At 46.2% G+C, this 25,257-nt stretch overlaps 1 protein-coding gene across 3 annotated transcripts in view; it reads right to left on the bottom strand.

Annotated features, from left to right (window-relative positions):
- Window positions 1–25,257, bottom strand: part of NUP153 (nucleoporin 153) — a 442,622-nt gene that overhangs the window by 242,205 nt on the left and 175,160 nt on the right. For all 3 annotated transcript variants that reach the window (XM_086965112.1, XM_086965111.1, XM_086965113.1), the window contains exons 4-5: window positions 20,168–20,307; window positions 19,937–20,062 (exon numbers count right to left, since the gene is read on the bottom strand). In XM_086965112.1, the coding sequence (XP_086821238.1) occupies window positions 19,937–20,062; window positions 20,168–20,307 (266 nt within the window). The remainder of the gene's footprint in view (window positions 1–19,936; window positions 20,063–20,167; window positions 20,308–25,257) is intronic.

Here is a 25,257-nt window from a genome sequence, read left to right as displayed (position 1 = left end):
TTAGGCTTGCCTTGGGTTTTCACCGACAGAGTCCTTTTCGATGACTGACTGTTTTTAGAGAGTCTGTCGGGGTCGACTTCTCTTACCTCCTTTGTGGTCTTTGTATCGGTCTCTACGACCCTGTAGTGATCTGGTCCATCTGCGATGTTGTCCTCTTCCCCACTGTAGAGGCCCAAGTCCCGGAGCGACGGAGGTTGACCTTGGCCTTGCATGTTGTAGTTGTCTCTCCTCTGTCTCTGAGTGTGTCAGGGTAAAAGCAGAGCAGGAGTTACAATCCTTGCTCTCGTGGTCGACCAGCAGGCAGAGGTTACAAACCGGATGCTGGTCCTGCGCGTATTTGTGGTGGCAATTACGGCACAATTTAAAGTGTGTTTTGTCCATGCCCCCTGTATGCGCATTCTTCGTTGGACGTCGAAGTTTGATATTCTCCTCCTTCTTCGTCGTCGTCCCAGTTCAGTGGTCTTGATTGTGAGATGTATTCTCCAATTTTTTAGGTGGTTTTCGGTCTTCCTTCTCCTTTCTCCAAAAACTCTGGAACCACTCGGTGACAATCCAGACCCAACGGCGGGAAACAAAATCTGAAGATGGTGCACAAAGGTGGGAGCTTCCACAAGAAGCGTGCCAACGTCACAGGAAGGACACCAAATGGTGGGACGTCGACGCCCACCTGGGATAGCAACTTTTTTTTTTTTTTAAATACTAGGATTCCGGACCCAACCACTAGACCGCAGAATAATGCACAGCATAGTGAATCCAGCAAGATTCACGGTGCATAACTTCACTCCAAACCATGCTCTTCCTTGGCAAGATGTGAGTGGTAACTGACAGCAGGACATCTTGTATAGACCTAACCTGCAGCAAATCTCATGAGCATCTACCTGTGGAAGGCCGTTCTATCATCCTCTAATCTGGAAACCATGTGTGAACAACTTTTGTCAAAGTAACTTTAGTGATGTTACTCTAGATTTATAAGGGCTGGTTTTTATAACCTTAGATATTTATTGTATCAGAAATTAATTGGTATCGCCGTTTCGCTTCATCACAGATCTACTTTGGATTGTTACGCTTTTGGCATTGGCTATACTACATATAACCCATGTTCTTTTATTCTTTGGGATATTGGGCTCAGAGATTTACTTTCCCTGTGTCAGAATGGATAAAAAAGGTTTCTGGAAAACAGCGAGCTCTTTAAATAGTTTTTCTAAAACTGGAGTCTGTGAAGTCTCAAACTGGAATGGAAATATCCTTTGACTTCAGGTCGGGACTGGGTTCTTTTGACTTCACAGGTTTCATGGTCGATAGTGATGAAGTCTTATGCCCCACAGCATTTTTCGGCACTGAAGGTGTTTTAGTATGCTCTCTCTGCTCTCACCGAGGCCTGAAAGTGGGAGTGGGCCAATAAGCCTTCTCTTGGCTTTATCTGTACTGGACACTCAACTTCTGGAGTGGTGCTCCTCAACACTATAGGGACATATGAGGTGCACTTGATCTTTCTGCGCAAGTGGTGTTGACCTCTTCAGTTGAAAGGATACTGTTCTTTATCAGAGGACTCTAATTAGTTTATCAGGACTTTTTTCATGCCCTATGGCTCAGAAGAACCTGGAAATTCTTGTTGATGTAGAGTGTCAGTTTCTCTGAAATTGTCAGATGTCTCTGACATTTCCTGAGGCTGAATCCTCAAATGTGCAGGGCAACCGTTCTTTTCTATACCTTAAGGTTTTATACACCAAAAAGCTTGACAAAAGGTGCACATCAACTCCTGGTGATTTGGTGAAAGACAGAAGTTGCAAACATTGTGCTTATCAGACCAGGGCTACTTATACTTTGAGTTACAATGTGGGAACAAACGAAAGGTTGTATGCTCCATCTTCCCATATTCTCCGTTGTTGAGTCATCGGTGTGTGTAAGTTGGCTCATCAAAGTTATTTGAAGAGGTGTGGCGCCGCGGCCAGGGTGACTGACTCTGGAATCTGGGGATCACGGTTCGATCCCATGTGCCGTCGGCAGATTAGCTTAGCACCATGTGACTGAGCAATAGCTTGCTTAATCTTCCCAACGGCCCCCAGCGCCTAGAGACCCTTACGGGTGATTGTTTGTGCTTTACAAATGTGGATTATTATTATTTAATTGAAGAAGTTAAAATATGGTTGATGCGTTATTGCTTTTTCTCCCAAAACCAACAAGTTGATACAGGGCCTCATGCTTACAAGCAGAAACGCAACAGCATCAGAGCCTAGCTTCTCACATCCAAACCCGTTGGAGGAAGAAACAATCAATCTAAGGGTGGAGCCGAAGTCCAAGCCAATTGTGAACCAAGGGAAGCATCACTCCACCTCTCCGGACTCAAAATATCTAAAACGGTTGAGGATATGTGAAGTGTATGCTTCTTTCCTCCCTCCACAGTCTATCTCTTACTAGTCCCATGACTTTAATGGGCTATCTGGCTTGCTCCTGGTATCTCTACCAACATAACATGATATCCAACTCTTGTATATCCCTCAATTATTTGGACAGTCACCTTTAGCCCCAGACTTCTGCCAGATGGCCACCTCATGCCAGAAGGGACTTATCTGTCACAGTGTGCTGCTGATCCAATTGCAATTTGTTAACCACCACTACAGTATTCTGCCAACCACCGTTTGTCCATGATTGTTGGAGGGTGAAATAAAGAGGTTTGGAAGCTACGGCTGGTGGTGGGGGATTCCAGGCCCGACATTTAGGGGGTATCGTGTCCTAGGCCACACGGAGGCTGGGAGCTTGCGTGCCGTGGTGGCTGGGCGGGTAACGACGCAGCTGGAATCTCTTTCCATGGACACGAAAGGAGCGAAAAGCAGACTGGGTGGACGGGACACAATAGAAAGGCTCAAGGGCCTGGTCGTATCGCTAATATCCTTGAAGCACTCTAGGGCGGAGTCCGCCTCATCTCCAAAGCGACAGGCACAATCAAAGGGCAAGTCCATAAGCAAAGCTCCGACATCCCCTGAAAAGCCAGTCTTCTTTAGCCACCGATGAAGAAATTGCTCTGCCTAGCAACTGGGTGGTGTCCAGGCTGGCAGAAGAAAAAACTGTTCCTGCCTAAGTGACCAGCCATTTAGATTTCCTATATGGTGGGACTACACCGACAATGTCACAAGGAGCTGAATGCCGCCATCTACCAGCGTACAGGGGTACTAGTCACAAAATATTTATAGAACCACTCGGATGCCTGGGGATAATTCTATGGTAAGGATATCAGATTAACTTTCTCTAGTAAGTTCAACATCCACTTTATCTCCAAGCAGACAAAATAATCAATCTAGACAGCGAGGCACTAAAAAGTGCATGCTGTATTTCATAAGGAAAATGCTACTTACCAGTATACATCTGTTCTTGGCATGTAGAGCTGCAGATTCGTACACTATGCATTAGATCGCCACCTGGTGTTGGGCTCGGATGATTGCAGGTTGTTGTCTTCTTGGAGAAGTCTTTATAGTCACGATATAGGTGACTCCCTCCCATGGAAAATACTGCGCATGGGCATTGGCTCCATCCTTAGATTTGTTTTTCGCCATGATGGTAAATGATGGAGTTAGTATAAGTGAAGAGAAAAAAAGGGATGTCCATGCGTGTGCATCTAAGTAAGATGAGAACTGGAATGGATACAAGTCCGGGGAGGCAGGAGGGCATATACGAATCTGCATCTCTACATGCCAAGAACAGATGCATACTGGTAAGTAGCATTTTCCGTTTGAGGCATACGAGCTGCAGATCGTACACTATGCATCGATTGTGCAGCAGTGTCTCCCCTAGCGGTGGTCGCTTGTATCCATTGCAGTAGTCTGAAATAGTGTTCTAAGGACAGCCTGGCCTACTGCAGCTTGCTGCTTGGCTTGCACATTAACACAATACTGTTTAGTGAAGGTGTGTGGTGTAGACCATGTTGCTGCTTTACATATGTCCTCCAATGGTATATTTCCTAAGAAAGCCATAGAGGCTCCTAGTTTGCGAGTGGAGTGTGCTCTAGGAGGAACTGTTGGTGTGCGTTTAACTTTTTAATAACATACCTATACACTTTACAATCCACCTGGTAATTCCACCTGGTAATCCCACCATTAGAGATAGGGTTGCCTTTGTGTGGAGGAGAGAAAGATACAAACAATTGTTTTGTCTTTCTAAAGGATTTAGTTCTATATATGATGTATAGCAGAGCTCTTTAAACATCTAACGTGTGTAAGGCCCTTTCTGCTACAGAGTCTGGGTTTTGGAAAAACACAGGTAACTCTACAGATTGGTTTAGGTGAAAAGGTGTGATAACCTTTGGGAGAAATTTGAATTGAATTAGATCTGAGAACCACTTTATTAAGATATATTTAGGCTGTCCGGAATTCGGTTTAAACCGACTCTACACGACAGTACCTTACCGACTGAAAATCAGCTGACCTGGTTTAAAACCGAGTGTCACTGATTTTTTAATTTTTTTTTACACCGCTTAGACACTTGAGGGAGCCAAAGGAGTACAAACCCGGTTGGTCCTGCAGACGGTGCTCTCTTTTAAGAGGCTACTGCTTAAGTAAAAGAGTCGCACGAACTTCAGAAACCTGAAAGCATGCTAATATAGTACCAAGTGTATACTTACAGGGACAACTAAACCGAAAGACATTTTCTATTATGTCACGCCGTTTACAACCAGTGTGCAAGGGGCGGCCGCTTTCTCTTAGTGCATTTGATCGGTTCTTGCTGGCGATTCCAGTGAGTGCTTTGAGTGTAAAGTCCCAGCGACTGCTTTTGTAGGGGCTTACACGGTCATGCGTGCTGGTATAAATGTAATATTTGGGCGCAGAAACAGACTGCAGCATTCCTGCGTGTGGGCCTTAGGGGAGCAGGTTCAACGCTGGATAGAAAGCGCAGTCATTTGTCTCTTCATTAGTCAAACAGACCCCCATTTCAAACCCTTGCAGCTGCTCGGCTCTTAACCCGACCTCTAAAGTTTACTTCTGCAAAAAGCTTGTTTTGATCTGAGTTGGTAACCCGAGGTGAAGCTGTGTAAACTAGCCCTGCTCTTCAAAAGTGCGTTTTGGAAATGTTTTCGGGGTCAGCATAGCAGCCATCCAAGGAGCCCCCTTCCTCTGTTTCACTGCTCACTCAGGAGTGTGCCAGTTATTTCGGCTCACTGCAGAGTGCCTCTAAGTTGCCAGGACTGCAGAGGCGCTTGATTTCAGGCATTGCTACCTGCCTGCCAGGGCTGCCCCCTTTAGATTCTCGTGTGAAGTTACTATCGGGACGCCAGCCCCGCGGCATTGTCTCTGGTGGTTTCAAATAGCACCCCACATGACCTTGCCTTTGCGGGCTTGGCAAGGATGCGGCAGAATTGGGGGGGCCAGGGTCTCAATATCAGGCACAGTTCATGAGGAGTTCACGGAGGTGCGGGGGCTGGAAATGCTGCAACCATCGCTGCCACACGCTGCCTCAGCCAAGCACAGCCCATCTTTCAATACAGGGGTGTGCAGGCAGGCACATGCACAGAGAGCGCGGGCCCGGCATTGCTGAGAGCCATGGGGCTGCAGGACGACAGATAAACGGTACACGAAGAAAGGGGAAGAGAGTAGATAGGTTGGTAGATAGAGAAGAGACAGGCAGGCAAGATAGATAGATAGACTGGTAAATGTGGGGATACAGAAACACACGTGCATAGGTCTGGTAGGCAGAGGCACACATAGGATGGGTGGATGCTCTGGGCCGGGCGCGCAACACCCTTCGTGGGCTGGCGAGCATGTAATTGCTGCCGCGCCCGAGGACTTAACAGGTCTTTAAAAGACCATTTAGTTGTAAATGAGGCTTTTGTTGTGTGTTCACCCCTTCTCACAGCCACTTTGTCTGTGGTAGGAGAGGCTCACAGGACTGACAGACCGACAGACAGGGGCACGGTCTGATGGCACTCCTCCTGCCGGGGGCAGGTATGGAGTACGACACAAGAGTATTCACTTAAGGCGTTATCTTTACCGCCGACAGTTCGCAGGTCGTGGCTGACGGTTGTCATGGCGCTTCACCCAGCTGTGAACTGAGCGGGACACTTTGGGGGTATTTCTTATTGATAAATGGAAGCTGGGACATTTATTGGGGGCACCCATGCTGCCCCAGAGAGCGCTATGGCCCGCCTCTGCTCCCTTCCTCGCCCCTCTCACTCTGCCCCGCGTGGGTAAAAGTTTGCATCGGACTGCAAAGCAGGCCTGCTGCCTCGATTGCAGCGGGTTTTATTACTAAAAGGGTTTCCGCCAGGCATCTGCTGCTGCGTCTCTTAACAGGTCGTCTTCTCGCTTTGCCGGAGTTGGGATTAAATGTACTGCAAAGGTCTGCCCTGTGGTTCCTGCGGGAAACTTACTCCACAACAGCTTCAATTGCATCTGGGAAGAGCGCACCCCGACTTCTGGCAAAGCACAGGGATCCTGCCCAGGCAGTGTGCTCTGCAGGTTTATCGGGTTACAGGGCCCGAGAAGTCAGTGCCAGATCAATCACATTTTCCAGGGTCTACTCTGCCTCTCATCATTCTGTGGTCGATGGGCTGATTCAGCTTCCCGGGCACACACAGAGCCCCACCAGTCTGCAGGCTGTCTTACTGCGGCCGCACCAGAGTACTTTACAGGTCTTTAAAAAGACCATTTACTTATCGAGGTTTTGTTGTTCTTTGGCCCTTCTTTGAGCCCCTGCAACTACACTCTTACACGGAAAACAGCTAGAGCTCGAGCACTCTGCCCCCAAAAAACAAAGGTAATTCATTTATTTTTTCTAATTCACGTGAGCGTGTTTTTTTGTTGGGAATACAGTAGCACAGATCTGTTCTAATTAATGAAATCTTTGTTTAAAGCGCTATGTGCCCTGCAGTGTAAATCGTGTTGTATTTACCGTGCAACAAGTGTCTCAAGTCTGGCAAGTTATATACGTTGTTTGTGGAAGGAAATGTGTAACGATTAAAACAGCCATAGGCAGCCTTTAGTTTCCACCTGTATACATTTTATTTCACAACAGTTCTATAGGTTTGTCTGACTACGGTGTTTTTTGTGAAATATTGTTACATTTCTTTAAATTGGAAGTTTCTTTTCAAACCGTTGGTTTGTGCATATTTGCCATTGATTACATGGTTGGTTTGCCTCGAAGGTATTTAGGTGTTGGTTGAACACTCTAATCATTGCTGCCACAAGAACGTATGACCCACACAAACTTGAATAATCTTTGTAATGTTTTTCAGAATAAGCTTTCTCATTGTTGTTACTCCTAGTTACTTATTTTTAATTTTCCCATTTTTATTGTTTCTCAGTACACCCTATGTAAAGCGCTCTGATACCCTAGCGTGGGTCTGGTTTGCGCTATATAAAACTCTAAAAATAAAATAAAATAAAATATTCAATTGCATTCCCTGTGCAATATGCATTGATTAGCCCGCTCATTTGATTCTCTGAACGGCAAGCCTTCTGTGTTTTCTCTTGACAGTTGTTTCCTGTTAGCGTAGGCCACCCCTTCTGTGTTTTTCCCCCAGTCACGTGACAGCATCGCTTCTATTTTTTTGCAGAACTTTAAATATTCCGATTTTCCTTAGCTGTATATTTTGATTGCAGCGATATCCGGCCTAAAAATGTGTGTCATGATATGATCTAGGAATGCATGGTCACTCTCTTGTGTTGCACAAAGTTCTGTAAAATAACGTCTTACCATATGTGACGGTTAATGGTGTTGGCATACATTTTTTTGCATTCTAAAATTGATCTGAATGTAAACGTGGAAATGCACGGGCTTTTGTGTACAGATCTGCATGCATGTAGTAAATACAATATGAGTGTCTGTGCGGATAGAATATTCCCATCGGGTTAGGTCACTAGGTATGTAGAACATATGTCCAGCACATCAGTAGACATATGTTTGTGACAGATGTGTCTTGCCAAACCATTGGGGATAGTGACATAACAAGTACATATTCTACGTCATGCCGGGTAACCCTCCCCCCACCTTTGAGAACCACAAACTTTTATTTCATGGTGTATCTTTAGGATTTATTTTGGTATGTGATCAGGGCATTGGAGGCACCCCTTGGAGAATTTCTTAATTCCCCTATGCATCAGTTTTGCTGTCTCTCCTGTTGTAGCATGTGCCCTTTTTGCTGCGACTAGTGTTATTTGCATTCGCTTCCTTGAAATTGTGTAGTTTAGGACAGATGTCAATAGATGACAAAATAAAGCATTACAGAGTGGCATGTTATCTGCATGCAAGCCCCAAACACAGGCCTCGTCTACTTAGTTGACTAAACAATGCGTTTTATTGTCACTTGAATGTTACCCATTTGAGCGCGCCTCAATGTATGCCCTGCACATCATCATCCCTTCCCCATTAATGTTGGCAGCTGCTTGTGTAGTCAAATATTTTGGTGGTGGCTGCAGCTCCATCCACGTGATCTTGCAGTTAAACCAAGACGATAATTTGAAATGTTGGTGGGAAACTCAATTTTACTGTTTATTCGGTGGGATTATTGTAATATGAGCTTTGGGTTACGTGTCATAGGGAGGGGCACTCCCAAGTTACAATTAGGTCGGGGCATGCGAGTCCCTGTTGTTGGTGCCATTTTGTTTATTTTTGACCTTATCTTGCGAGAGAAGAGGAACTTCCAACGGGTTATTGAGCAACAACATCCGGGGTTAGCTCGAGAAATCATGTGGTTGGGTGGCCTGTGGGCTACATCCAGGGGGACCCCACATATGTAGTGAGAGGCACTTTAGCAGGCTCCATCATGGCGAAACTTCGAGCCAGTGTTGCGTTGGAGATTCGTCCCCTAATTGAATCTCTTTCGCCATGTTCTGCCTAGAATGTTTTTTATGCTGGCCCCACTTACGCAATGTAGTGGAGACCCCTTTTTAAATGTATTGGATCAGGGAGTTTTCTGGCAGATGTTTGAAATCCAAATATTAGCTAGTGTGTTAATCAGCCTGCGTGGGTGTAGGCAAACATTTCTGCTCTCTCAGTCAGGCAGTCATATGTTTCAAAGCCTACATTTGTCTGTTCTGTTGCCCAGCCCGGGATCAGAACATTTTCTGTTTTTTGTGGGGTAATTTTTTGCAGGTCACCTCCTTCAGAGCTCATAACTGAGCAGACAAAGTTATCTTAACCTGTAGAGACACCTACTTCAGTTGAGTTAATTGCGGGCGTAGGCTGAGAGCCACCACAGCAACTTCGGCCTTTTTTGTGGTTCCTGCTGTGTGGGTATAGAGACAATTTGAGAGTGTTCACTATGTATGGGCCTCTGCAGACTTTTGTTCTTGCGACTCCTTTAGAATAGAAATGTCCCTTCACCAACCAGAACAAACAAGTGTGTTCTAGGCACACCACTGTTTATCAAAATTAAACTTCTTAATCTATTTACAATGATCTGTGTGCTGCAACTAATAGAGTATACCCTAATACTCAAATTGAACAATGAAAAGGTGGCTGGTCAACAACACTGTTGACTCAGACTTAGTTGCGCAACTAAGTCTGAGTCAACAGTGTCCTTCACCAACCAGGGCTTTTGAAGTTAAAGAAGCCTCACTGTTGTACTCTGTTGTACTCTGCAAAAGTGTTAGATCCCTGCCGCAAATGGGAATTTTCTCCAGACTTTGCAAAGGACAGCTTCATTATTGACTGCTTTAATACCTCTGAGGGCCTATGCACCCAGTTTAACGCATATGTTGCAGAACCTGTTCCAGAGAATGTCATCGTTTAGGTGCCCCAGTATTGGCATGGAAAGCTACGTCAGTGGCCAGAGTTGGCAAATTGTGTACTGGCTGTTTTGGCGTTGCCAGTCTCAAGTGCCAATGAAGAGAGAGCACGAATGACCAAAGACTCACTGAAGAAATATTGTATAGTGTACTACAATAAGTTTGACTTGTAAGATTGTATTTGGACCTCATATACACTGTAAGTACACTGTCTATATATCATGCATCAATGAAGCAAGCAAGCAATAATAAAAGCAAAGCGTTCCATAAACACCGGTTAAACACTGTCAGTTGTTTTTTATGGCACGAAAATGAGTAACCACTGAAAAGCACTGTTTTTTTGAGGTATTGAAATCACTGGAATGCACTGACAAAACACCACCAGAATTTACCAAAAATAGAAACTGAAAACAGGGAAGCCTAGATATATTTGAAAAAATGGTTCTTGTATAGTGAACGCTTGTATTCCACTTACTCTTCTGAGAGAGGTGATGGCAACAAGGAAAGCAGTTTTCCATGTGAGAAATTGCAGTTCACATTTATGTAGAGGCTCAAAAGGGGGTCCCATGAGTCTTGTAAGGACAAGATTTAGGTTCCATACAGGAGAAGGTGGCAGCCTGGGAGGGATTATTCTCTTTAATCCTTCCATAAATGCTTTGAATGCAGATACCCTAAAAAGAGACAGATGTTGCCTGTTTTGTAAATAGGCTGCAATTGCTGCAAGATGTAGGCGTATGGAAGAGTATGCCAGATTAGACCTTTGTAGATGTAAAAGGTAACAAATGATATTTTGGATGGAAGCATCCAGTGGATCAATTTGATTGTTTGCAATAAATTGCAAATCTTTACCATTTAGCAGCATAACACGCTCTGGTAGTAGGTCTCCTAGCCTCTTTACTGATATTCATGCAGTCTGGTGGTAGGTTGAGATAACCAAACTTTAAGACTTAGGGAGCCAGATTGTCAAAATTCAGTTGGTTTGGGTCTGGGTGTCTGGTTTCTCCATGGGTCTGTGTTAACAGCGAGGGTGTGAGCTGTAACTTTTGATGTGGAACCAGCGAGAGGTCTAGTAGTGTGGTGAACCACGGCTGGCGTGCCCATGTGGGAGCTACTAGTATGAGCTTGAGAGACTGTTTGAGCTTGCGCACCACTAGTGGAATGAGGGGGAGAGGCGGAAAAGCGTACGCAAATCTGCCTGACCAGTTCATCCATATTGCATTGCCCTCGGACCGTGGGTGTGGGAACCTGGCGGCGAAGGTTGGGCATTTTGCATTTTCGTGGGTGGCAAAAAGGTCTATGTGTGGGTGCCGCCACCGTTGGAAGAATGGCTGAAGAACTTGTGGATGTACTTCCCATTCATGAATCTGTTGTGACTGCAGACTTAACAGATCCGCTACCTGATTGTGAACCCCTGGAAGGCTTTCCGCTAACAGATATAGGTTATGAGGAATGGCCCATCTCCAAATGTTCTGTGTGAGCTGGGAAAGTTGCAGAGTGTGTGTGTCCCCCCCCCCCCCTGTTTTTGTATATAGTACATTGCTGTCATATTGTCCGTCCGGATTAAGACAGCTTTGTTTTGTACTTGAAGTTGAAAAGTTTTGAGTGCTAAGAATATCGCTAGCAGCTCTAGATGGTTGATTTGGAACAGCTTTTGTTGGTTGTTCCATCGACCTTGAGTAGTATGGTGTAAGAGATGGGCTCCCCATCCTGTGAGGGATGCGTCTGTTGTGAGCACTATCTGTGGAACAGGCTCGAGAACGGCCGTCCTCTTGTCAAGTTTTTGGTGTTCCACCATTGCAGAGAGGGATGCGTACGGCTGTCTACCAACACAAGGTCTGTGAGCTGACCCGGAGCCTGATTCCACTGTTGTGCCAGACATTCTTGTAATGGACGCATTTGCAGTCTTGCATGTGGTACTATGAAGATGCAAGATGCCATCATGCCTATTGATCTCATGAACATTCTTGCTTGGAGAGACTGTTGGTGTTGGAAAGTGGAGACTAAGGCTTGAATGCTCTGTATCCTGGCTGGACTGGAATACGCTAGAGCTGTAGATGTGTTTATGGGAGCTCCTAGATACTGATGCACGTGCAAAGGCTCTAGGTGCGACTTTGTGTAGTTGATCGTAAACCCTAAGTTGTGCAACAGTTAAATTGTCTGCTGAGTGTGTACACATTGGTGGAATGACATGGCTTTTATGAGCCAATCGTCCAGATAAGGGAAGACGTGTATCTGTTGTCTTCTGAGATGTGCTGCTACTACTGCTAAGCACTTTGGTGTCACAACAGCACCACGGGTGTTCACAAACGGAAGGACTATGAACTGATAGTGTTGTCCTTGAATTACAAACGGTAGGTACTTCCTGTGAGCAGGATGTATTGGGATGTGAAAATAGGTGTCCTTCAGGTCTAGTGTTGAAAGGAAATCGCCTTGTTGCAGTAGTGGGCGCACTTGTTGCAGAGTGATCATATGAAAATGATCTGATTGTATGTAATGATTGAGGGGCCTGAGTTCGAGAATTGGTCTCAGCATCCCGTCCTTTTTGGGAATTAGAAAATACAGCGAGTAAACCCCTGTTCCTTGTTCTTCTAATGGGACTAGTTGAATAGCATCTTTTTGTAGAAGTGCTAGAACTTCTTGTTGAAGCAGAGTCAGGTAATCAGTAGTCATAGGACGCTGCCTGGGTGGTATGTCTGGGGGGGTTGCTGTAAGTTCTAGGCAGTAGCCATATTGGATAATCTGTCTCACCCACCGGTCCGTTGTGATGGAGTTCCAGACCGGCAGGAACTGTGTTAATCTGCCCCTCACAGGAGTGGAATGCTGTTGGGGGGAGCAGAGGGAAGTCACGGTTTAGTTGTGGAGGAGGAGCGATTGTTGTTGTTACCGCGACCTCTTCCCTTGTTATTATTGCCCCTGTATCCACCTCTAAAATACCCTTTGTTAGAGGATGTTTGTGATTTCAAAGATTGAAGTAGACTCACGGGGAGGTAATACTGATTTAAGTCGGTCTCAACGAGAGGCGTTGCTCATTCTGAAATTTAACATAGCAGTGAATGGACTTAATGAGATCTCTGAAATTTTGAGAGCTTAAGACCGAGGCCCTGGATTCTTTGTGCAAGGCTCAGCCTGAATGAGTTTGTTGGCTAGGCCGTCTTTGTAGTGCTGTTTCTTTCATGAATTGTGGGGTTTGAGTCAGCGCAGCCGTTTGATCTTTGGGTTGAAGGTCCCAGTGGGGTTTATTTAAGGTGGTTACCCCCCGCTCTTTATTAAGATGTAGCGTTAAGATATGATCCTGGGGTGCTCGAAATCCGACGCCAGTATGTGCCATATTGTGTTGCGCTTCAGGTTAACATTAGGAGGACACACTAAGAGCTCTCCGTGTTATGCAACTCGTTGCAGTTGATCAATATTCATCTATGATGCCTAGTAGTTGGATTTGCTACGCAGCCTCTTGCTAGTTTGTAGCTAACCAAAGTATTGTGGTGGATGGACATTATAAGAACACACCGTTTGTTGTTGATGGCTGCAGTGAGTTTAGAATTAATTTCAGGATATCTAGAAGTCTTACATTTTCAGCTGTACAATCACGGAGTACATTTGCACACTCAATTTGCTGGCGGAGGATACACTACAATGACAATGTACAACTGTAAATTCTTATACTGTGGCACACAGGGACTCGTGTCTTGTTTCAATCGTGTCAATAAAGTAATTCTTTTGGGGTTTTATAAACTCCATTTCCCAGGAGACCAAATACACCCACAATCCTTTGTGGGATATGGCGTGAGCCATTCAGGCGCTGAAACACCAGACGGAGATTTTGGAGTCCGACTACCTTAATTGTATATGGTCAGTGCTTGCGTAACTTTCAGTTTAAGTATGAATTTTTTTGGTGTTTTAGTTTCACGCGAGTGCTTATCGATAATGGCGTTTCTCAGAGTAAGTTTTTAAAAACACGCGTCCAGGCACTAGGGAGGGCGTTCTATTTTATGCAGCTAGGTTTCCTTTAGCAAGAAGCGGAGTCAGGCTTTCGAACTGCACTATGCACAAAATATGGAGCTCGTGAGGGTCAGGGGCCGCGAACATTAAAACTAGCATTTTTTAACACAGTTACTGACTATTCGAACTAGAGATGACATTTCAGTAGCTTACTTTTCATTACAATCTGTCCAATATTGCAGACTGAAGTTAACGGCTGAGGATGCGCCGAGGTGCCTATTTAATGAACAGTGTGCGACACCCTGGAATCGAAACGGTATGTTTGGCGTCAGTAGGAATCTTTTTGCCATGGATCAAACAGGCGCTTGGGGCTAATACAGATCTAACTTGCTTGCTCCTTATATCCACGGATGTACACATTTACTGCATTTGGAGCATGCCTTACAACCGCATGAATTTTGGGAAACACCACAATGCAAGTTCATTTCTCCCTATTTTGGGGGGCATGTACTTGCAGACATAACACTGACGGGCTGCAGGTTTGTTATGAGTTCCGTTCTCTCTTTTTTGATTTTTACAGACACTTAGGATAGATTAAAGAAGCAAAACAGCTTTTCGCTCATGAGCAAGGCAATTTACTGAAGCACCGGTTGGGTGCGGTCTTGCCGTTGTATTATATTTATTTTTATTCTGGTCTTGATCATAGTATTAAGAGCATTTCTTTTTCTCTTTTTAATAAATTTTGTTGGTACGGAGGAGAACCCTTCAAATTATTAGGGTTCGAAACGCGTCGACCTTGCGCATTGTTTAGCCAAACCAACATTCAGAATGGAGTTGATGTTCATAATTTAGTTTGTGTTTAGAGAACTTTGTCTATTTTCTGTATATTGCTCTCTTCAAACTGATGGTGCAGTGTGCGGTTTAGCTACATGCGTATTGTTCCCCTGTGGGGTGTGCCTTTCTTAAATAGCAGTGATTGAATTTGGCTTAATCCACTGGTGAATTGGATGTGTGGATGGATTGGGTTATGTTTCAGGAATAAATGTTGAATGGATGAAAGAGAACTTGGTGTGTTTGTGGTGTCTTTGACAATAAGTTTCACTGTAGTGGAGAAATTGGTTTTGGTTTTGTTTTATTTAGGTCATTGATTATTTATGTGTATGTGTAGATATTGATAAAAAAATAAGTTAAAGCTTCAAAATAATTTGAGCCTCTCGCGGCATGGGTGCGCATCAATGCTCAACTCAAAAAATTCTGATGGGCGCCAGGTCTTCGACAAAATAGCGTTGTACGCTGACGATGTCCTGTTTTTTCTTACTGCCCTGGACCGTTCCGGGCTGCGACTGCTGCGCATTTTGCAGATCTTTGGTGAGACCTCTGGCCTGTACATGAATCCGGGCAAATCCACGCTTTGGCTGCTGGGTGACCGGCAGAGCGTTGGGGACTGGGCATCGGGCCTCCGGTTGGCGACGGATGGGGTGAAGTACCTGGGAGTCTTCTTATCCGAAGATGCGGCTATATCCCGGGAGCGCAACATCACTCCAGTGTGGGATCGGGTACGCAAGGACCTGAAGGTCTGGGCGCGGATGCCGTTATCTATTCTCGGTCGGTCTGCAATTTTTTTAATGGTGGCGATGCCACGCCTGGTGAACCACCTACAGAATCCTCCCCATGTGCTCCCACCCGCTGGTTCCGGCAGCTTAACTCAGCTCTGAGCGAATTTTTGTGGGAAGGGGTTGTGGCTCTACGGACGTGTTTTCTGTCAACCTACACCGGTGGCCTGGCCACGTCGGACGTGCTTTCGTATTATCAGGCGGAGCATCATCTGGTTTTAAATGACTGGTGGTATGGCGACCGGGGGGACCCGGCTTACGCCGTTGAGACACTTAATGGGCTCGGCGTCCGTGCATACGATGTTGTATGCGGCACCCCTTCGGAGGTCCCTCCCATCAGCCACGCAGGTGGTTTTTCACGTGTGGAGGCAGGCGTCGCGTCGGATGGGTTGGTGGAATGTCCTTACACTGGAGACCCCCCTCTGGCGCAATGGAAGGCTCCCGCAGTCAGATGCCTTGACGGGCTTCAGGGGCTGGGACGCCATTGGCATTTCCACTCTGGCCGACGTTTTGTCTGGAGATACTCTTAAATCCTTCGCGAACCTACAAGAGGACTTCGGGATGCCCCACACCCAGTTCTATAAATATCTCCAATTCCGACATGCCCTGGCACCCTCCCTGGTTGGCCTGGAGCAGGTCCCTGAATTCAGTCCCATCGAAGCGAAAATCTTCATGGGCGAACTGCCAGACAAAAAACGTTCGCGTATCTATCAAACGTTGGTGCGGCATTGCTCCTCAGATTTGAGTGGCCTTAGGGCCCACTGGGAGCGGGACGTCGGGGACTTGGACGAGGAGGATTGGGTTGAGGCCCTCAAAAGCCCCAGAGGAGCTGCCATATCCACGCCCCTGTGACTACTCCAGATACCTGCATCGCACATATTACACCAGACAGCGGCTGTGGAAGGCGAGACTAGTAGCGTCCCCCGACTGCCTTCACTGTGGGCTAGAAGTTGGTACGTTACTACACACGGTTTGGGACTGCACATCGTTGCGAAGGTTCTGGGATGGGGTCCATCGTTGCCTAGATGAGGTCTTAGCCTGGAAGATACAGAGGGATCCCAAACTTGCACTGCTGCATGTCATGGCTGGGGTCGTGGGAAACCGGTATAAACGCCACTTAATGCTGTTAGGACTTACATTGGCCAAGCGGGATATTGCGAGAGCATGGAAGGCCCCCCCAGGCCCCGTCACTTACAGCTCGGAAGAATGGAATGGATTACTGCATGGGTTTGGAACAACCAGTATTCCTAGAGAGGGGCTGTCCCCAGAAGCATTTCAAAATCTGCAAACGGTGGGCGGACTACCGGGGTCTGGACCTGACCCGCCATCCGAGGAGGACACCCTCCTGACGATATGAGGACACTGACTATGAACAGTGGCAGTTGGTATGGATCATACATGGCATGATAATGTTTTCCTATGTTATGTGACAGGTGGGCGAGCTGGCAAGCAGGGAGGGTGCGGGAGGGGGGAGAGGGTGGGGGGTTGCTTTTTAATTACATCCTGTGGTACTATCTCTTTGGGGGGGGGGGTGTTAATGGATATTCATGGTTATAAATGTGACTACAGATATAGCTGATACAGTGATGGTGGCATTTGTCTTTGGGTGACAGATGTGCATAATATGCGAGTTCACACAATAAAATATTTTTTTTAAAAGCTTCAAAATAATAAAGCTCTTTGGAAATTAATGTTTCATGGCACCTTTTGACAGATTGACTTTGGTACCAGTGATGTAATAATTGACAAATTTTTTTCATTCTATATTGAATCAGCCTTACTGAGTAGAGTCAAGTCCCTTGGTTGTTCCTATTCATAAAATAAGGCACTGGCTCTGCTCTAGGGAAGATGCCTTCGGTTAGCGCTGGGCACTGCATGGGACAACGCCATCCGGCTCCGTTTGGGAGTCTGGTAGGACGGGCACTGGTGCAGGCACCAAGGAAGGTCTCAGTGGCAGCTTTGCTCAGGATCCTTGTGGCCCAACTGGCAGCGAGGGTGAACCCGCCAGCTTGGCCCCTCTTGGAGTTCTAAGGCGTTCCCAAAAAGGAGCATGGCCTCATAAAAACTCTGGCTCCGGGAAAAATGGGAAGGGCAGACCCACTCGCAGGGTCTGGAGTGCTTCAGCTTCTTGTGCATGTGGGGCTTACCTGACTTCTGATAAATTTGAGTGCGAAGTGGAACGGTCCCAGGACCTCCCACATGAACAAGGCCTAAAGCGTGGTCAGGCAGCAAGGAGCTTGAGGGATGGCTCCCACAGGGTGCATGAGGCAGCAGTCCTCACACACCTAGGAGTTGAATCTCAGCTCCAATCACTACAAGCACACCAGGTGGGGGCTGTCACAAACATTTGCATGTGACAGGCACCACATGGGTTGAAACCAGCCAGTTTCTTGGGTGACATCCTCACACCAAGAGATGAAATCTTAGAAAAAATGCTAACAAAAAGCCGATAAGGAATGTCAAAAAAGACTGAGGAGTAGCTCATTCCGGATCAGCACTATCTGGAACAGAAAGGAAAGAACAAACATCAGCACGCTGAGGAAGTGCATCTATAGGTACCGCACAAATGAACTTCCAGCACAGACGACTGTCACAGAGCTTAACACCACCACCTACCAGCGCTAAAGGCTACGGCTCGAAAATGTTCCGAACACCAGGGGATATTCAAAGGTAAGGAATCTGAGGCTACAAGTCAATCAGATAATCTTTTTCAGAGTTTTTATCGGGCTGACATTCTGACTTGCGCTGGTGCTCAAATGCCACACATGCCAAATCAAAGCAGCATCCCAATAGTTTAAATCAGCAAAGTGAGCATTATGCATCAAGGGGTTTTCACAGGGAGGACATGGTCTCTTCTTAGCGACATTCATTCCACTCCTTGATAACTCCAAAAGGCCCAGAGCATCCAACTCCTCTAGGTCGACTAAGTCAAGCTATTTCTGGTCTTCTCTCCCCAAGTTCCAAAACGCCAAGTACAACCCTTTCAATATCAAACACTTTCAGCTGGATAATGTTGACAACGAGGTATTCACAGCAATTTTTGTTGCCTTTAAAATGAGGGATGAAGCAAGCTTGATACAACCTGGTGATATATTATTATTAGGCTACATAACTGTTAATCAAATGTATGGCTCAACCACAAAAACCACCAAGAAAGAGGAGACAAAATTATGTAGTAATAGGCATGTCAGTTATTCAAGCAAACTCGAAGTTACAGTTAACCATTTCTCAGCACTATGGCAACTTCGAAAGGGACATGTAATTTGAATGTTTTCAATGGAGCAGAATTCTAAATTTGCATCTACATTATACTCTATTAGAAATTATAAACTGCAATTCAATTTACCAGGTTTGGAGACGAAGTGAAGGATGTAGAGAAGTCACAAAGGCCAGAACTAAAAAGTAAACCAGCGTGTGTTGGGGGAGCTACTGATCAGCTGGTGATGGAGGGATCACTCGGAGCCTGCAAAGGCTGTTTTGAGGGGGAAGCAACAGCACAAAGGCGAGAGTCAGAACTCACGCACTCGTGTAGTGCTTACTTGGAGAGAGAGAAAAAAATAAATAAGAAAAGGCCCTGAATGTGAACTGAGGAAATATACAAGTCATTAAATCTAAAGGATGTTAAAGAAGATATGTTCCAAGGGAGAAACAAACTGAAGTAGTGGAAGACGAGACACTGAACATGTCAACAAAGAATGAGTGGCAAGAAAAACACCCAATGGTAAGCAATGGGCTGGAACAAAATCCACTGTAAGCTTGCATATGGGTGACAAGTCATTCGACAAGGGAAATCCAAAAGGCTAGACCTAAAAAGGCAGCATGAATATGAAGCAACAGAAGGAATAAGTTACACCTAACAGCTAAGTGTATTTTGAATGAGAATACTAACAGTGCAGAAACAAAATTATTTCAACTATAGCGCCTAATCTTGAAGATGAAGCATGTGTTCCATTTTTAAAGTCTTGCTGGCAGTGTGACTTACAGCAGTGTTTCACAAACTGTGGGTCGCGATCCGCAGGTGGGTTGTTAGCCAATTCTTGGTGGGTCGGGAATGTCTGGGCAATAAAGATGCCTTTACATTCTGTGTTTATCTGGTCACACTTGCTGTGCTTCAACAATAGTTAACACACGTCAGGCTGTCTTCTGACAAGCTGCTGCTTATTCTTTTAACATGGGAGTAGTGCATTTTTTTATTTCCCTGACTGTTAAGGGAGGGGAGTTTTTAAAGTGGCAATCCTAGGATGTCATTTTGCCACACAAAATGTAATTACCAGCAATTGAGCTGTATGCAGCAACAGTTAGGAAAGCAAAAATAAAGTATGTAGTTTTGAAAATCCAAAGTGTGCTGGAAATTGATTTTCTTAAGATCAAAACAAATAAAGCCACTTTAATGATGCACACATGATAACTATTCACAGAACCCCCATTTCCTCACATTATACTTTGACTGCTATATGCTATATAATCTAATTAGTAAAACTGTATGTCTGTGCAAAGTTAGTGGCCATTTCAAAGGAAAATGTGCTTTTTATAAATGCCAGTGTATTACCACACAACGCTTTAATTACATTAAAAAATCACTCATGTCCATTAAAGTTTTCATTCAAAGCTTAGTAGTGAAAGTAAAGTCATATTAAAAATTAAAGTCTGCCAGTATGTTTCTCTTACCTGATAAGGAGTCGTTCGGACTTTTGACTGCCTTGTGGAAGATGCACCTCCATATGCAGTTTTGCCTGGGTAAAAGGGAGAATCTCCAAGCTGACTTGATTTCACTACAGACGTGTTAGCAAGTGACTGCAGTCAAACACAAAAAAAACAGTAATTATGGGGTAGAGGGTTGGAGGGTGCACCAAAAAGAAATCTGAATTTCTACTGAAAGAGCTGCAACAAGGTACTCACCGGTGACAGGGAACCAAAAGCAGACAGGTTAAAGGCTGGCTTCTTCAAGCTCGTGGAGCTGTGATGTGAGAACGAATGGGAACGATCAGGCTCCGGGGACCACAGAGGGGGGGCAGAGGTATTTTTCGAAACGGAGACATCTAAAAAAGATGAAACAAAGCTTTACTCAATGCTAGAAAAAGAAGCAGGATTAGCAACAAAAAACATCTTTACACAAGAAACCTTGAGAGAGCAAAGATGTTGGCAAAACCTCACACCGACTGATTTTTTAAGATAATCACCAAACTGGCAGGACTCTTCATAATACCAGCTGCCACCAAGCATTCCCCATTTTTGTTTACCTTATTCAGCGTTCCTAGAGTCTTGCAAAAGCAATTATACAAGCTAGTGTTGCACGTAGCATCTAGGCTTGTCTAACAAAAGATACTTGCATGCTTCTGCAGGAAACTGGCTCTATATATACTATACCAAAGTAAGGTATACTGTGCACAGAGTCCAGTGGATCCCTAGAGGTATAGCAGAGGCTACAGTAGATAATACTTTACTCTCTTTTGTTGTAGTGTTGTTCAGCTGTCAGGCTTATCAGAGTGTAGTGTTAATCATTTGTTGTACACACTAAGGCAAGAAATTATGTTACATTCAAAGACTGAATGTAGACCAATTCTTTGTATAAAAAGTTGCTACTTTGTTATTTTTATTTCTAGAACAAAGATTTACTCAGTAGCAGTTATGTAACACCTTTCTTACAATGTTAAATTGCAAGATACAGTGCATATTGGTTATGTAAAAGCATAAATCACTCTGCAGTAGAAGAGATAGGTTGTATACACTTAAGGTACTTGAAATTATTTTAGATTACTGGCAGGTTACTTTGTAGTTACTTTTCTAGTTTGGCATGAAAAACTAATAACAGTCTAAGCAACACAGAACATCAGTAAATATGTTAACTCTTAAAGGTACTAAATTAATTTTGTAGCAGTACAAGACAGTTCAACACAGATTTTTCAGAGAAGACCCACCATACAATTCTATAGAGAAAAGCTAAGTGTTAAGTTTAAGTGTAAGTAAACGTTTTTAGGATTGGAGTTTTGAGGGTTAGAACCAAGGTTCAGGTTGGCACTCAAGAGGCACCACCAACGGCACTAGGGCGGCCATGTGCAGGGTGCCAATGTTAGCCAATGGGGTTAGGGGGGCACATCGGTTGGGGCTGCTCATGGGCAGGCCACTCCGTCTTGCAAGCTCCTGGGGTTAAGGTGAGGGCCAAGGGGGGCCCAGGTTAGCACAAAGTCCACACCACCAGCAGGTGCTGAGGTGGTGTCAGGAGCCCAATGCTTTCATATGGAGAATACCGGTCAGAGAAAAGGACTGCAGGCTGAAACCAGAAGACTGGACGAAGGGACCCAACGACTGAAGGATTAAATTGAAGAGTTGCTGGACAGAGTCAGACGGGCACCTCATGACTAAGGAGCTGCAGGTGCAGGGCTGTATTTTCGTGTTGGGTTTTTCTCATTGGTTCTAGCCAGAGGGACCCTCCAGGATGAGAATGCAGGCGTCAAGGAGAAGGTCGAAGGAGGCCGTCCAACGCTGGATCACAGGTCAGGAATCCTCTGGGCTAGGAGGGATTAGGGGGAATGGGGTGACCTCGTTCGGGTGTTGGGCCACTTTGACTAGTGCCATCAGGTGCAGAATGGTGAGGACTCGCAGATCCACCTGGATCTAGTGTCCTAGCTTGAGTTGCTGTTAGACAAATCCGGTGTCCACAGGAGATGAGAGTTCCTTGTGAAGGCAGGGCAGGTTCATGGGGTTCCTTGAGGCTGCTGGCTTCAGGACACACCGGTTTCAGTTTTCGGCGGCTACAGAGACTGAGACAGGTTGGTAGGGCTGGGGCCAAAGCAGTTGTCTTCCTCCTCTTCTGCAGCACGGCTCCTCAGGCCTTCTGGTCACGTCTAATCTGGCTTCTGGGTTCAGGGCTGCCCACTAAATACTGTATTTAAAGGGCGTTTTAGGGACCTAAAGATAGTAGCCAATGGGCTATTGTCCTTAGGGTGACTACACCCTTATGGTGCTCAACCCACGATAGTGGGTGAGCACTATGCCTATCCCAGATTGGAGTGCCTGCCATCTGCAAGATGGCACGCAGTGAAGAGTGGGCTTCACCTAGCCTCTCCCAGCACGCACTGAAGAGTGGGCTTCACTTAGCCTCTCCCACCTGAGGGGTGGGGTTGGCAGAGGTGGGCACAACTTCTGGGCTGTTCCACTTTTTCCAGCCCGTCTTCCCGCCGAAAAGTGGGAGAGACAGGAAGGGGGCATGCTGGGGGTTGCTTCGTAAAGGCGACAAAGCCTCGGAAGCTCCCCTGCCACAAATGGTTCTTCCTGCCCAGGAAAGGCTTTGTTTCCAGGACCACGGAGTGGAGGCTCTGAACCAAGGGGTCCAGAAACTTATTTTGTGGTGGCAGGCTGGTGGTCACCAGTCAGAATCCCACCAGAGGCTGGTTTGGTTCAGGGGCATGTGCATGGAATGATAAATCGGACACTGGGACCAGTGGAAGGTTTATTATTCTCAGATGTTCAATACCACCCATTCTAGGATTCAGTAAAGCCATCATGGTGCTATGAAGTTCAATGACCAGTTTCCAGACCATATCCTCAGGATGGACTTGCTGAGCACTTATATCATCTAAGAATGGCATTATATATTATAGGGGCCTGCCTGCTCATGCGGATAGGCCTCCACATGACCCATAGATAACCCTACCGTAAGGGTGACTTACCTAAGCATCATGCAGTGCTGGGCAGGTATGACACCCAGGGATGTGTGCCATGTCGACTTCACTTTTAGCTGCACCAAAACAAACAGGCTGCAATTGCAGTGGTGCATGCCTGTGGTGAGCGGTCGTCGATGGTAGCATAATACATGCTGCAGCCATCAGAGACCTTAGCCGGGCTACCATTCTCTTGGTAACATAGGTACCCTTTACAAAGGGCTTATAGGTAAGGCCAGAGATGTGCCAATTGTGGAAGCATTGGTACAGTTTAAAGAACACAGGCCCTGGGATCCTGATTGGCAGGGACGCAGGGCACACTCAGTCAAAGTGCATCAGGTATCTTGGCAAAAAAGGTTTGGGGCAACCATGCAGAAAGGGCACCTTACTAAAGCTTCCATACTAATCCAGCAAGAAAGAGCTGTTTTTTCTCAACTAAACACAAGGCTCAACTCTGCAAAGCAAGCATACATTTCTCCGAGGGTTTAAGTCAAGCACTAAAAACCATTATTACAACTTTCATCATAAAATCTACAGCGGACAACTACTTTTGACTTAAGACACAAATAGTATGAAGTTAAAAAACCAATAGAAACTTGTCTAAATGCAAGTATACACAGCCAAAGTTATTGTGTGATGCGCAAAAATGGGAAATATATGAAACCGTTCATTTTAAAAGAACTACATACACCAGAGAATCTCAAAACTGAGGCGGCAAAATGGTATGCTGCGGCGTCTTAATCTGGGCCCGCGTTTTCTGGCCCACCTGCAGCTGCTGTATACAGATCTTACGGCGACAGTGCGAGTGGAGAGGGCAATTTCTCGCTCCTTTCAGGTTCGGCGGGGCACGCGACAGGGTTGCCCCTTTCTCCCTACCTTTTCGCACTCGCCATGGAGCCGTTGGCGGGATGGGTGCACATCAATGCTCAACGTAAAGGTTTCAGGTGGGTGCCAAGTCTCAACGATAAAATAGCACTCTATGCGGACCATGTTCTGTTCTTCCTTACGGATTTAGATAGATCGGGGCTGCTACGTATCCTGCAGATTTTTGTGAAACCTCCGGGCTCTATATGTACCCGGGCAAATTTACCTTGTGGGTCCTGGGCGGGGGATGGCAGTTCGGGAGACTGGGCCTCAGCCCTCCGAAAGGCGTTGGCGGCGGTGGGGAGGGAGGGGGTGCGGGGGGGAATGAAATATCTAGGGGTATACCAGTCACATACAGCACTCGTTTCTCAAGATCGTAACCTGACCCCATTATGGGATCGTACACGTGAGGATTTGAAGGTATGTTCCCGCATGCCCCTGACGATTTATGGCAGGTCGGCCATTTTCAAAATGGCTGCGCTTCCCCGCCTACTGTGCCAATTATAAAACCACCCCTACCAGATTTCGCCCCGCTGGTCGGCGCTAGGTGGGTTTCTGAAAGGGGGGGGGGGGGGGGGGCTGTAAGCGTAGCCTTACGCACGTGCTTCCTTTCTTCACACTGGGGGGCTGGCTACGTTGGATGTTCTCTCCTATCAGGTGGCGCACTTGTTCTTAACGAATGGTGGTCCGGAGACAGAGGGAACCCGGCCTAAGCGGTCGAGCATCACCTGATGGGTTCTCGGTCTTTGCACAAGCTGCTGCACTCTGCGTCGCTACGACTGTGCCTTCCCTCTGCCACGCAGGTAGTGTTTCATGTCTGGAAGCAGGCGCTGAGTAGGATGGGGTGGTGGACTGTACTGACTCGAGAGACTCCACTTTGGGGGTAATGGACGGCTGCACCGACTGGCTGCGCTGCAGGGCTTCCGGGGCTGGGACTCAATAGGAATCTCATCCCTAGGGGACGTAATGACAGACCTGACACTCAAATCCTTCCAAAACCTACAGGACGAATATGGGATGCCACGGTCCCAGTTCTTTAAATACCTGCAGTTTAGGCATGCACTGATGCCTCATCTGGCTGACCTAGAGTCCCTACCTGACTTTAGCCCTATAGAGGCTAAGGTGTGCAAAATATCGCGTCTAATCAGACGTTAGTTCACCCCTGCTCTCCAGGCTTACAGAGGTTCAGGACTGCGTGGGAGGGGAATGTGGGCGACCTGGAGGAAGAGGACTAGGTGGAGGCACTGACAAGTCCACGGGGGAGGGCATTTCTACCCGCCTACGCTTAGTACAGTTCAAATTCCTGCATCGTACGCACTTCACCAGAGTGCGTTTGTGGAGGGCGGGAATGATTGGCTCCCCTGAGTGTCTCAGTTGTGGGACGGAAGAGGGTACACTTCTGCACACAGTCTGGGGGTGCATGGCGCTACTTAGATTTTGGAGGGGAGTGTTCACCTGCTTGTC

The sequence above is a fragment of the Lissotriton vulgaris genome, chromosome 4_1 (genome assembly GCF_964263255.1).
Source record: "Lissotriton vulgaris chromosome 4_1, aLisVul1.2, whole genome shotgun sequence".
NCBI lineage: Eukaryota > Metazoa > Chordata > Amphibia > Caudata > Salamandridae > Lissotriton > Lissotriton vulgaris.
Note: the sequence above shows the minus strand (reverse complement) of the source record. Positions and strands in the feature narration are given on the sequence as shown.